We start from the raw sequence: 12,116 nt of genomic DNA, 5'->3' as shown, positions 1-12,116 counted from the left end.
GTCTCCTTATCTCTGTCCGAAATGATTTAGCATTCAAAGTAATTATGTTTCATAAAGATGCTCTCATTCAGCCGCGTGGAATCAACTGAGATGTGCTTTTTTTTCTTCCCTGCTTTAGCTTTACGCGATATACAATGGTAAAATGTGGGATATAGCGGATCAACAGTCTGGGCACATTGCCTGAAGTCTGGGTCAGACCCGTGCCTGCTCTATTCTTTAAAGAGTTCCCATTTGATAATAATTCATGTATAATTAGGAAAGCGCTGTGTCTGTGGGGGGTAGAAATTCAGAGATTATGTTGAATGAAAATAAAAAACATGCTGGAAAACCTCAATGTCTGCCAGCACCCGCGGTGAAACAAAACCTGACGAAGAGTTGTACTGGAACCCAAACGTTAACTCTTTCTCTCTGCACAGATGCTGCCAGATCTACTCAGCAACATTTTCTGTTTTTATGCCAGATTTCCAGCATCTGCAGCATTTTGCTTTTGCTTTCAAATTATGTTGACGTTGTTTAAAAAAAAATAATAATAATTTAAAAAACCGCAAAGAAGACTGCAAATTATAAAGCGGGATGTTTCCAAGGACTCCAGGGTGGGAGTTGAGAGTTGTGTTTTTAATTGAAGTGATTGGGTTCTGTTGATGGAAGCTTGCTGTTCGCTTTATTGCTCCTGGTGTCATATTGCATCCAAAGGGAACATGTGGGCTGACTTTTATTTCTCTCTGGCAATGTGATGATGACAATCCGTGTGCTGCCACACCGTCACATTCACGTAACTTAGGTAAAAGCGATAGGGTAGCCGAGTAACTCGATTGTTATCAGGGACTTTAGACTCACGGCATAAATTACAGACAGCTTTCAACCGCGTATAAAAGGCGAATTTCAATCATGATGCTCTCCAATACTCGTCAGTGACCGCAAGCTGCCAACACGCCGAGACAGACAGAAAGAAAGATGTCTTCTGGCTTCAAGGTTCCGCTCCACATCTTGCTGCTGTGGCTGGTGATTCTCCAGGGACAAGCCAGATACATTGAGGTGGGGGACCCTACCATCAGTCAGTGTCTGGAAGGCAGGGATTCCTTTGTCTACCCATGTGTTTATCCAAACAGTCGTCCGTCTCTTTCTAGTCTTTTTATTTCAGTGATGATAATTTGTTTTTGTTTTTCGTTGTCCCCGCTGTGCGCTGAAATAAATCTGTCCTCTCTTTATTTCCAATTGCTAATACCCATCGCAGTCCCATGTCCATTCTCAGTCCTATATATATAAGCTTATGTTACTGGGCAGACCCCCTATAATGCTTCCTTGCTATAGACAGTGAGAAACTTTAGAGAAAGCGCTTTGTTTGATTTTTTTTTAAACCGGCGGGTTGAATTGATGTCAGATTAGATTATCTATCAACTCAGATCAATAGGGTCCACAAACCTTTTACGGGCTGTGAAAACAAATCCTGATTCAGGTCCTGCACAATTGATGAAATATTGCTGATCTGAAAGGTAGGGGATAAGTTTCGTTCAAATGTAATTGACAGAAGCTGTGGGGAGACATGCTTGTCCGTTTACAGCATTAACTCCAAATGACTTCCACTTAATTTCTAAGAAATCCAGTTTAATGCATTTCCACCAAAGTTTGCAACAAAAAGAAGCTTGCTTTTCGCACACGATGTGCCTTACGTTTCATTTTCAGGACCCACAAGGGCTCTATAATGTATTTCCTTTTTACATTTCACAGATGTGTACACATAGTTAACATATTTGTTTCCAACTTTTTAAAGAAAAATGAAGTAGTCGAGGACACCTTGGGGCTCCTGAACACGGAGCTGAAGCGAGAACTTTCTCAAGGCTACATCTACAGCCGGAATCTGAGTGAGTATTATGGACTAGCCGAGACAGAGGGTCTTGTGTCGTATGTGGTTCCAGACTCTCAAAGAGTCACATACCCTGAACCCTTTAGCCTCAGTAAGAAGTCTTACAACACCAGGTTAAAGTCCAACAGGTTTGTTTCAAATCACTTTAGCCTCAGTCAGTTGTAGGAGCTTAGAAAAAACAAGCACGGATATTAAACTAAATACTAAATCTGCTCATTTGTTTTGCCCACTTCTTGTCACATAGGCGTTCCAGTTATAATCTTGCCCATATTGGTTTATCGTGTTGTCTTGACAATTGGGATGGGGGAGGGGGAGATTCCTTCTCAAATTTAAACAATTTGTGAACATTGACCATCTTTATGTTCACTTGTTTCCATTCTAAATCTCAGCTCCAGATCCACTCGCCAGGCCTATTTGGGGCATTGGGTCCCATATGTGTTCTCCAAATTGAGAATGGAATGGGCATGCACGGCACGCAGCCTCGCTCTGCACTCGAAACCAACTGCAGGCGCTGGAAATCTGGGAAACAGGATAGGAAAGGATGGGAATGCTGTGGATGTTAACGTAGACAGGAATTTGCCTGGGATGGGCCATAGCTGGAAGTGAGGTGTGGTATGTTGAAGCTGGTAGATGCCCTTCCAGCTGGCTGCCCAGATGCAAGTTTCCTTTATGCCCCATGAGGTTGTAAAGCGATATCAGCCACATTATTATGTGAGCTGTTGGAACTCTGTAAATACCTTGTTGGTTCAGGTAAGTTTGGAGTGAAGATTCCTAAGTGAGATTCCTGGGCTGGGGTAGATGGAAATAACTGCACCCCTTAGTAATTAAAAGAATACCCATCAGTAAGACCTTTATAACCATTGGCAATTTCTTGATAATTCTAGCATCCCTTAATTTTTTTGTTCATCGACTATAATACTTCTGCTCTTAAATAAAGAGTCCTGATTATGCGCTTGTTTAAGAATATTGGTTTGGAGGAGTTACTAAGACCAACATGGCAAGAGTTGAATTAATATCAACAGCCTGTGGTACCATATGCAACCATTTTAATTATTTCTGCGAGTTTGGTTCCCTTACGAATGAGAAGAGTGATAACCCCTCCTCGGGTGGCATGGTGGTGCAGTGGTTAGCACTGCTGCCTCACAGCACCAGGGGCCCGGGTTCAATTCCCATCTTGGGTGACTGGTGGAGTTTGCACGCTCACCCCGTGTCTGCCTAAGTTTCACCCGGGTGTTCTGGTTTCCTCCCACAGCCCAGATATAATAATAATAATCTTTATTGTCACAAGTAGGTTTACATTAACATTGCAATGAAGTTACTGTGAAAAGCCCCTAGCCGCCACATTCCGGCGCCTGTTCGGGTACATGGACAGAGAATTTAGAATATCCAATTCACCCTCGGGAATCGAACCTGGGACCCTGGAGCTGTGAAGCAGCAATGCTAACCACTGTGCTACCGTGTGCAGGCTAGGTGGATTGGCCATGTTAAATTGTCCCTCATTGTCTAAAGCTTAGGTGGGGTTACAGGGTTGCGAGGGAGTGAGTCTAGCCAGGTGGGATGTTCTTTCAGAGGGTTAGTACAGACACGATGGGCCGAATGGCCTTCTTCTGCATTGTAGGGATTCTATGATTCATCCAGTCCAGTTTCCAAATTACACCATCATTGTCTACAAAAGAGTTTGGCTTGTTGAAAAGGAGATTGATGGTGAAGCCTACTCTTAATAGCAGATCACAGCTTTGATGTGCAAAGCAGTCACAATAATTTTAAAGAATTAAAACTGTCATTTCAATGGTGAAAAGGCAGGCTATTCACCAATCCTCAATCTTTAATCAAGTTACTGCCATGATCGGCAGATTGGTAAAATGACCGTTAACAAATGTTGCATTGTTTTCACTTTTAAACTTTCAGTTTTGAAGTGCCAAAGCTGACTGTTGGTAAATGTAGTAGTAGCCCTTAACTTTGGACATCAGATAGCTTATGATTAGCTTAATGGATCCTTCTGCCCACAGAATGCGTTGACATGTTGAGTGTGGACGGACGGTTCACATTCAGTGCTGATCAGCCACAGCTCCATTGTGGTACCTTCTTCATTGGCAATCCAGATGAGATTATCTCCCTTGAATATAATTACGTCAACATAGACTGTCAAGGTGGAGACTTCCTCAAGGTAAGCATAAACAAGCTTGCTATTTTCAAGAGAAGTCATTTAAACTTTAATAAATAGAGCGGTTTCAAATATTTATTGCTTATTTTCTGTTTAAGAAAGCCTAATTTGATTAATATTGTTGTCTCCTACGTTTGATGGTTCCACTCTTGGCAGTTTCTTTTCATCTATTGATAGTTCTTGGCCTTATTATCTCCTCTAATTTAAATGGATCCTTCACAATTCCTTCAGTGCTAAAATTGCCTCCAGGATCTCTTATGTCATAATGTATTTTCACCTCCTCAATTTGTAACATTCTTCTAAAACCAAGGTCCATCCAAGATCAGGGTAATCCTCACCCTCTGGGGAAAGCTCTGGTAATAATTCATACATTGTTGGATAAGAAAAAAGCTGAATTTTCTGATGGACAACTGCACTCTTGCTGCCAGAATTCACGATTCTCTCTCTCCGTTGAAGGTTTCCTTAGCCACTTGGTCAATAATATTACCCTTGGTGTACCTCTGAGTTTCCCCTTCTTGATTATTACCGTCTCTTCAGGCAATTTGAAACTAATTTGCTGGGTGTAAAACGGGTTCTTGGAGTCAGACGCCCATTTTAAACTCCACTCGATTATTCTCTCCTTGACTTCGATGCAGAGGAAAGTCGAGCAGGATGTAAAATGGGTGTCCGACCTGAACATGCCTGTTTCAGTCCAGTGATTAGGATAAAAGTACTCCTGTTCATTCCCAGGAGAAAACCATGTGGAACTCCTCACCTCCTTAGGTCTTTCGTTCCTCATCCAAATAGCAAGCTCTTAAAATCTAACCGCTACTTCCTGACGTATTCCATAATTTCCTCTATTACTGAGAAATAACCCATTGAGTGACATCCAGCCTCAGCACATCAGTGTGATGTGCTTGAGGATCCAAGATCAACATGCTGGTTTACTTCGCAGTTAACCTTAGCTCTTCATTACTTTTTCTTCTACTCAAACCAAACATTGTGTAACTCTTCTTTTGCCTTCCAAGGGTATTCGTATATAAAGAAAGGATTATTTATTTCACTGTTTACGGAAGGAGCCACAGAAAAAAAAACAACGGCCTGAAGTTGGATGAAGCAGCTGTGTTAAGCTGCCAGACTCCAGTTCACACTGACAGCTCTGGAAAGAAGTTGGCAGGAGATGGAATGAAAAACATATGTTCAAGAGGAAAGAAAGCAAGATAGGCCAATGTCCATCATGGGAGCTAACAGACATGTGCAGAGTGAGAGATGGACAGTGACTTTTCTTTTCAGCCCGAAAGAGGGGAGAGGTGGTGGTGATAATCCTTAGCGAATGAAAGACATGGAGACCGATTAGGAAGAAGGGACAATGGAAAGACGTTAGCATGATGGCAAAGTTCCACTTTCTTTAGATGTGGGCACTGCTGGCTTGGCTAGGATTTACTGTCGTCTTCTTGAAGCACTGCCTGAGTTATAAGGAGAGGCTGGATAGACTGGGACTTTTTTCTCTGGAGCGTAGGAGCCTTTGCGGTGATGTTATAGAGGTCTACAAAATAATGAGGAGCGTAGATAAGGTAGATAGTCGACATCTTTTCCCAAAGGTAGAGGAGTCTAGAACTAGAGGACATAGGTTTAAGGTGAGAGGGGAGAGATACAAAAGAGACCAGAGGGGAATTTCTTTCACACAAAGGGTGGTGACTTTCTGGAATGAGCTGCCAGAGGCAGGGGTAGAGGCGGGTCCACTTTTTTCCTTTAAAAAGTAGTTATTAGACAGTTCCAATGGGCAGTGTGGGTATTAAGGGATATGGGCCAAATGCGGGCAAGTGGGACTAGCTTAGTGATAGAAACTGGGTGGCATGGACAAGCTGGGCTGAAGGATCTGTTTCCATGCTGTAAACATCTATGACTCTATGACTGTATGACACTGCAATCTGTGTAGTGAATGCCAAGGTCTCCCACAAGGTTGACAGGAAGGGAATTCCAGGATTTAGACTCGGCCAAGGTGAGGGAGTGGTGATAATTCCAAGTCAGGATAATGGGTGACTTGGAGGGGTTGGTCATCCCATGCATCTGCATCTGCTGCCCTTCCCTTCTAAGTGTAGAGATCACAGATTTGGAATGTAACAACAGGAGGGCATCAAAGTGGAAATAATTGCTGGTGATGATTGTCAGGGGAATGCTGGTATTGATTGTCGGGGTGTAAATTCTGGTGATGATTGTTGGGGAGTGAGTTCTGGTGATGATAGTCGGGGGGTGAATGCTGGTATTGATTGTCGGGGAGTGAATGCTGGTGATGATTGTCGGCGGGAATGCTGGTATTGATTGTCGGGGAGTGAATGCTGGTGGTGATTGTCGGCGGGAATGCTGGTATTGATTGTCGGGCAGTGAATGCTGGTGATGACTGTCTGCGGAAATGCTGGTGATGACTGTCTGCGGAAATGCTGGTGCTGATTGTCGGTGGGAATGCTGGTGATAATTGTCAGTGAGTGAATTCTGGTGATGATTGCCAGGGAGTGAATTCTGGTGATGATTGTCGAGGAGTGAATTCTGGTGATGATTGTCGAGGAGTGAATTCTGGTAATGATTGTTGAGGAGTGAATTCTGGTGATGATTGTCGAGGAGTGAATGCCGGTAATGATTGTCGGGGGTGGGGATTGAATGCTGGTGATAATTTTCGGGGGGGAATGCTGGTGAAAATTGTCGGGGGTAAATTCTGATGATGATTGTTGGGGAGTGAGTTCTGGTGATGATTGTCGGGGGGAATGCTGGTGATGATTGTCCAGGAGTGAATGCTGGTGATGATTGTTGAGGTGTGAATTCTGGTGATGATTGTCGAGGAGTGAATTCTGGTGGTGATTGTCGAGGAGTGAATTCTGGTGATGATTGTTGAGGTGAATGCTGGTGATGATTGTCGAGGAGTGAATTCTGGTGTTGATTGTCGGGGGTTGAATTCTGGTGATGATTGTCAAGGAGTGAATTCTGGTGATGATTGTCGAGGAGTGAATTCTGGTGATGATTGTCGAGGAGTGAATTCTGGTGATGATTGTCGGGGTGAATGCTGGTGATGATTGTCGGGGTGAATGCTGGTGATGATTGTCGAGGAGTGAATTCTGGTGATGATTGTCGCGGAGTGAATACTGGTGGTGATTGTCGGGGGGTGAATTCTGGTGATGATTGTCGGGGGGTGAATTCTGGTGATGATTGTCGAGGTGTGAATTCTGGTGATGATTGTTGGGGTGAATGCTGGTGATGATTGTCGAGGAGTGAATACTGGTGATGATTGTCCGGGTAAATGCTGGTGATGATTGTCGGGGTGAATGCTGGTGATGATTGTCGAGGAGTGAATGCTGGTGATGATTCTCCGGGTAAATGCTGGTGATTAATGTCGGGGTGAATGCTGGTGATGATTGTCGGGGTGAATGCTGGTGATGATTGTCGAGGAGTGAATACTGGTGATGCTTGTCCGGGTAAATGCTGGTGATTATTGTCGGGGTGAATGCTGGTGATGATTGTCGAGGAGTGAATTCTGGTGATGATTGTCGAGGAGTGAATTCTGGTGGTGATTGTCGGGGGGTGAATTCTGGTGATGATTGTCGAGCTGTGAATTCTGGTGATGATTGTCAGGGTGAATGCTGCTGCTGATTGTCGAGGAGTGAATACTGGTGATGATTGTCCGGGTAAAGGCTGGTGATGATTGTTTTAAAAAAATATATATTTATTAAAGTTTTTTAACACAATTCTTCTCCCTTACAAACAATAACCCCCCCTCGTAAAACAAAAAACGCGAAATCGCGCAGAGCAAGATATATACATGGCAAAATGATATATTTACACAGCTTTGTACACTGGCCCTCACCCGTACGTGCCAGTTTCCCCAACCCTTCATGTTACCTCTTGCTCACCTACCCTCCCAGGCAGTCCCCCCCTTTCCCCCCCCTTCCCCCCCCTCCCATTTCGTCCCCTCCACACCCCCCCCCCCCCAAGGTTGCTGCTGCTGCTGACTGACCTTCCTCTAACGCTCGACGAGATAGTCTAGGAACGGTTGCCACCACCTGTAGAACCCCTGCGCAGACCCTCTCAAGGCGAACTTACTTCGCCAGGCTACTAGGGATGCAAAGGCCAGAATGCCGGCCTCTTTCACCTCCTGCACTCCCGGTTCGTCCACTACTCCAAATATAGCTAGCCCCAGCTTGGCTTGACCCGGACTTTCACCACCTGAGATATTGCTCCCGCCACTCCTCTCCAGAACCCCTCCAGTGCCAAGCATGACCAAAACATATGGACATGGTTCGCCGGGCTCCCTGAGCACCTTCCACATCTGTCCTCTACCCCAAAGAACCTACTCAACCTCACCCCCGTCAAGTGCGCTCTGTGGACCACCTTAAATTGTATCAGGCTGAGCCTGGCACACGAGGAGGAGGAATTAACCCAACCTAGGGCATCAGCCCACAGACCTTCCTCGATCTCCTCCCCCAGCTCCTCCTCCCATTTACCCTTCAACTCTTCTACCAGCGCTTCCCCCTCTTCTTTCAACTCCTGGTGTATTTCCGACACCTTGCCCTCCCCGACCCATACACCCGAGATCACCCTATCTTGAACTTCTTATGCCGGGAGCAACGGGAATTCCCTCACCTGTCTCCTCACAAAAGCCCTCACCTGCAAATATCTAAAGGCATTTCCCGGGGGTAACTCAAACTTCTCCTCCAGTGCCCCTAGGCTCGCAAACGTCCCATCGATGAACAGGTCCCCCATTCTTCCAATCCCAGCCCGATGCCAGCTCTGGAACCCCCCGTCCATCTTCCCCGGGACAAACCGGTGGTTACCCCTGAGCGGGGACCACACTGATGCTCCCATTGCACCCCGGTGCCGTCTCCACTGGCCCCAGCTCCTTAGCGTTGCCGCCACCACCGGGGTCATGGTACACTTTGTCGGCGTGAGCGGCAGATGTGCCGTCACCAACGCCCCAGGCTCGTTCCTTTACAGGGCGCCGTCTCCATCCTCTTCCATGCTGCCCCCTCTCCTTCCATAACCCACTTGCGGATCATCGCCACAGTTGCCTGGTGATGATTGTTGAGGAGTGAATGCTGGTGATGATTGTCCGGGTATATGCTGGTGATGATTGTCGGGGTGAATGCTGGTGATGATTGTCGGGGGGGAATACGGTGATGATTGTCGAGGAGTGAATGCTGGTGATGATTGTCCGGGTAAATGCTGGTGATGATTGTCGGGGTGAATGCAGGTGATGATTGTCGGGGGGGAATACGGTGATGATTGTCGGGGTGATTGCTGGGAATGATTGTCGAGGTGTGAATTCTGGTGAAGATTGTCAGGGTGAATGCTGGTGATGATTGTCAAGGAGTGAATACTGGTGATGATTGTCGGGGTGAATGCTGGTGATGATTGTCGAGGAGTGAATGCTGGTGATGATTGTCCGGGTAAATGCTGGTGATGATTGTCCGGGTGAATGCAGGTGATGATTGTCGGGGGGGAATACGGTGATGATTGTCGGGGTGAATGCTGGGAATGATTGTCGAGGTGTGAATTCTGGTGAAGATTGTCAGAGTGAATGCTGGTGATGATTGTCAAGGAGTGAATACTGGTGATGATTGTCGAGGAGTGAATGCTGGTGATGATTGTCCGGGTATATGCTGGTGATGATTGTCGTGGTGAATGCTGGTGATGATTGTCGAGGAGTGAATTCTGGTGATGATTGTCGAGGAGTGAATACTGGTGGTGATTGTCGCGGGGTGAATTCTGGTGATGATTGTCGAGGTGTGAATTCTGGTGATGATTGTCGGGGTGAATGCTGGTGATGATTGTCAAGGGGTGAATACTGGTGATGATTGTACGGGTAAATGCTGGAGATGATTGTCGGGGTGAATGCTGGTGATGATTGTCGAGGAGTGAATGCTGGTGATGATTGTCCGGGTAAATGCTGGTGATGATTGTCGGGGTGAATGCTGGTGATGATTGTCGAGGAATGAATGCTGGTGATGATTGTCCGGGTATATGCTGGTGATGATGGTCGGGGTGAATGCTGATGATGATTGTCGAGGAGTGAATGCTGGTGATGATTGTCTGGGTAAATGCTGGTAATAATTGTCGGGGTGAATGCAGGTGATGATTGTCGGGGGGAATGCTGGTGATGATTGTCGGGGTGAATGCTGGGAATGATTGTCAGTGAATGAATTCTGGTGATGATTGTCGGGGTGAATGCTGGTGATGATTGTCGAGGAGTGAATGCTGGCGATGATTGTCGAGGAGTGAATTCTGGTGATGATTGTCGAGGAGTGAATTCTGGTGGTGATTGTCGGGCGGTGAATTCTGGTGATAATTGTCGAGGAGTGAATTCTGGTGATGATTGTCAAGGAGTGAATTCTGGTGATGATTGTTGGGGTGAATGCTGGTGATGATTGTCGAGGAGTGAATGCTGGTGATGATTGTCGAGGAGTGAATTCTGGTGACGATTGTTGAGGAGTGAATTCTGTTGGTGATTGTCAGGGGTGAATTCTGGTGATGATTGTCGAGGTGTGAATTCTGGTGATGATTGTCGGTGTGAATGCTGGTGATGATTGTCGAGGAGTGAATACTGGTGATGATTGTCGGGGTGAATGCTGGGGATGATGTTTGGCGGGAATGCTGGTGATGATTGTCGAGGAGAGAATGCTGGTGATGATTGTCGAGGAGTGAATTCTGGTGATGATAGTCGAGGAGTGAATTCTGGTGGTGGTTGTCGGGGGGTGAATTCTGGTGATGATTGTCGAGGAGTGAATTCTGGTGATGATTGTCGAAGAGTGAATTCTGGTGGTGATAGTCGGGGGGGGTGAATTCTGCTGATGATTGTCGAGGAGTGAATTCTGGTGATGATTGTCGGGGTGAATGCTGGTGATGATTGTCGAGGAGTGAATGCTGGTGATGATTGTCGAGAAGTGAATTCTGGTGATGATTGTCGAGGACTGAATTCTGGTGATGATTGTCGAGGAGTGAATTCTGGTGGTGAGTGTCGGGGGTGAATTCTGGTGATGATTTTCAAGGTGTGAATTCTGGTGATTATTTTCGGGGTGAATGCTGGTGATGATTGTCGAGGAGTGAATACCGGTGATGATTGTTCGGGTAAATGCTGGTGATGATTGTCGGGGTGAATGCTGGTGATGATTGTCTGGGAGTGAATGCTGGTGATGATTGTCCAGATAAATGATGGTGATGATTGTCGGGGTGAATGCAGGTGATGATTGTCGGGGGGAATGCTGCTGATGATTGTCCGGGTAAATGATGGTGATGATTGTCGGGGTGAATGCTGGTGATGATTGTCTGGGAGTGAATGCTGGTGATGATTGTCCAGATAAATGATGGTGATGATTGTCGGGGTGAATGCAGGTGATGATTGTCGAGGAGTGAATGCTGGTGATGATTGTCGAGGAGTGAATTCTGGTGATGATTGTCGAGGAGTGAATACTGGTGGTGATTGTCGGGGGGTGAATTCTGGTGATGATTGTCGAGGTGTGAATTCTGGTGATGATTATCGGGGTGAATGCTGGTGATGATTGTCGAGGAGTGAATACGGGTGATGATTGTCCGGGTAAATGCTGGTGATGATTGTCAGGGTGAATGCTGGTGATGATTATTGAGGAGTGAATGCTGGTGATGATTGTCCGGGTATATGCTGGTGATGATGGTCGGGGTGAATGCTGATGATGATTGTCGAGGAGTGAATGCTGGTGATGATTGTCTGGGTAAATGCTGGTGATAATTGTCGGGGTGAATGCAGGTGATGATTGTCGGGGGGAATGCTGGTGATGATTGTCGGGGTGAATGCTGGGAATGATTGTCAGTGAATGAATTCTGGTGATGATTGTCGGGGTGAATGCTGGTGATGATTGTCGAGGAGTGAATGCTGGCGATGATTGTCGAGGAGTGAATTCTGGTGATGATTGTCGAGGAGTGAATTCTGGTGGTGATTGTCGGGCGGTGAATTCTGGTGATAATTGTCGAGGAGTGAATTCTGGTGATGATTGTCAAGGAGTGAATTCTGGTGATGATTGTTGGGGTGAATGCTGGTGATGATTGTCGAGGAGTGAATGCTGGTGATGATTGTCGAGGAGTGAATTC

The 12,116-nt window shown here is 46.0% G+C and overlaps 1 protein-coding gene across 3 annotated transcripts in view; it reads left to right on the top strand.

Moving 5' to 3' along the window:
* Positions 1-661: 661 nt before the first annotated feature.
* Positions 662-12,116, top strand: part of crhbp (corticotropin releasing hormone binding protein) — a 69,928-nt gene continuing 58,473 nt past the window's right edge. Inside the window, exons 1-3 of one of the 3 annotated variants that reach the window (XM_072516030.1) lie at positions 662-1,035; positions 1,772-1,862; positions 3,874-4,031. In XM_072516030.1, the coding sequence (XP_072372131.1) occupies positions 955-1,035; positions 1,772-1,862; positions 3,874-4,031 (330 nt within the window). In that variant the 5' untranslated portion in view covers positions 662-954. Of the gene's footprint in view, positions 1,036-1,364; positions 1,494-1,771; positions 1,863-3,873; positions 4,032-12,116 lie in introns of those variants that run through there. The other 2 variants (XM_072516033.1, XM_072516032.1) reach the window with 2 other exon arrangements.

This window comes from Scyliorhinus torazame, chromosome 9 (genome assembly GCF_047496885.1).
Source record: "Scyliorhinus torazame isolate Kashiwa2021f chromosome 9, sScyTor2.1, whole genome shotgun sequence".
NCBI lineage: Eukaryota > Metazoa > Chordata > Chondrichthyes > Carcharhiniformes > Scyliorhinidae > Scyliorhinus > Scyliorhinus torazame.
The sequence above is the reverse complement of the archived record's forward strand: the minus strand, read 5'-3'. Positions and strand labels throughout refer to the sequence as shown.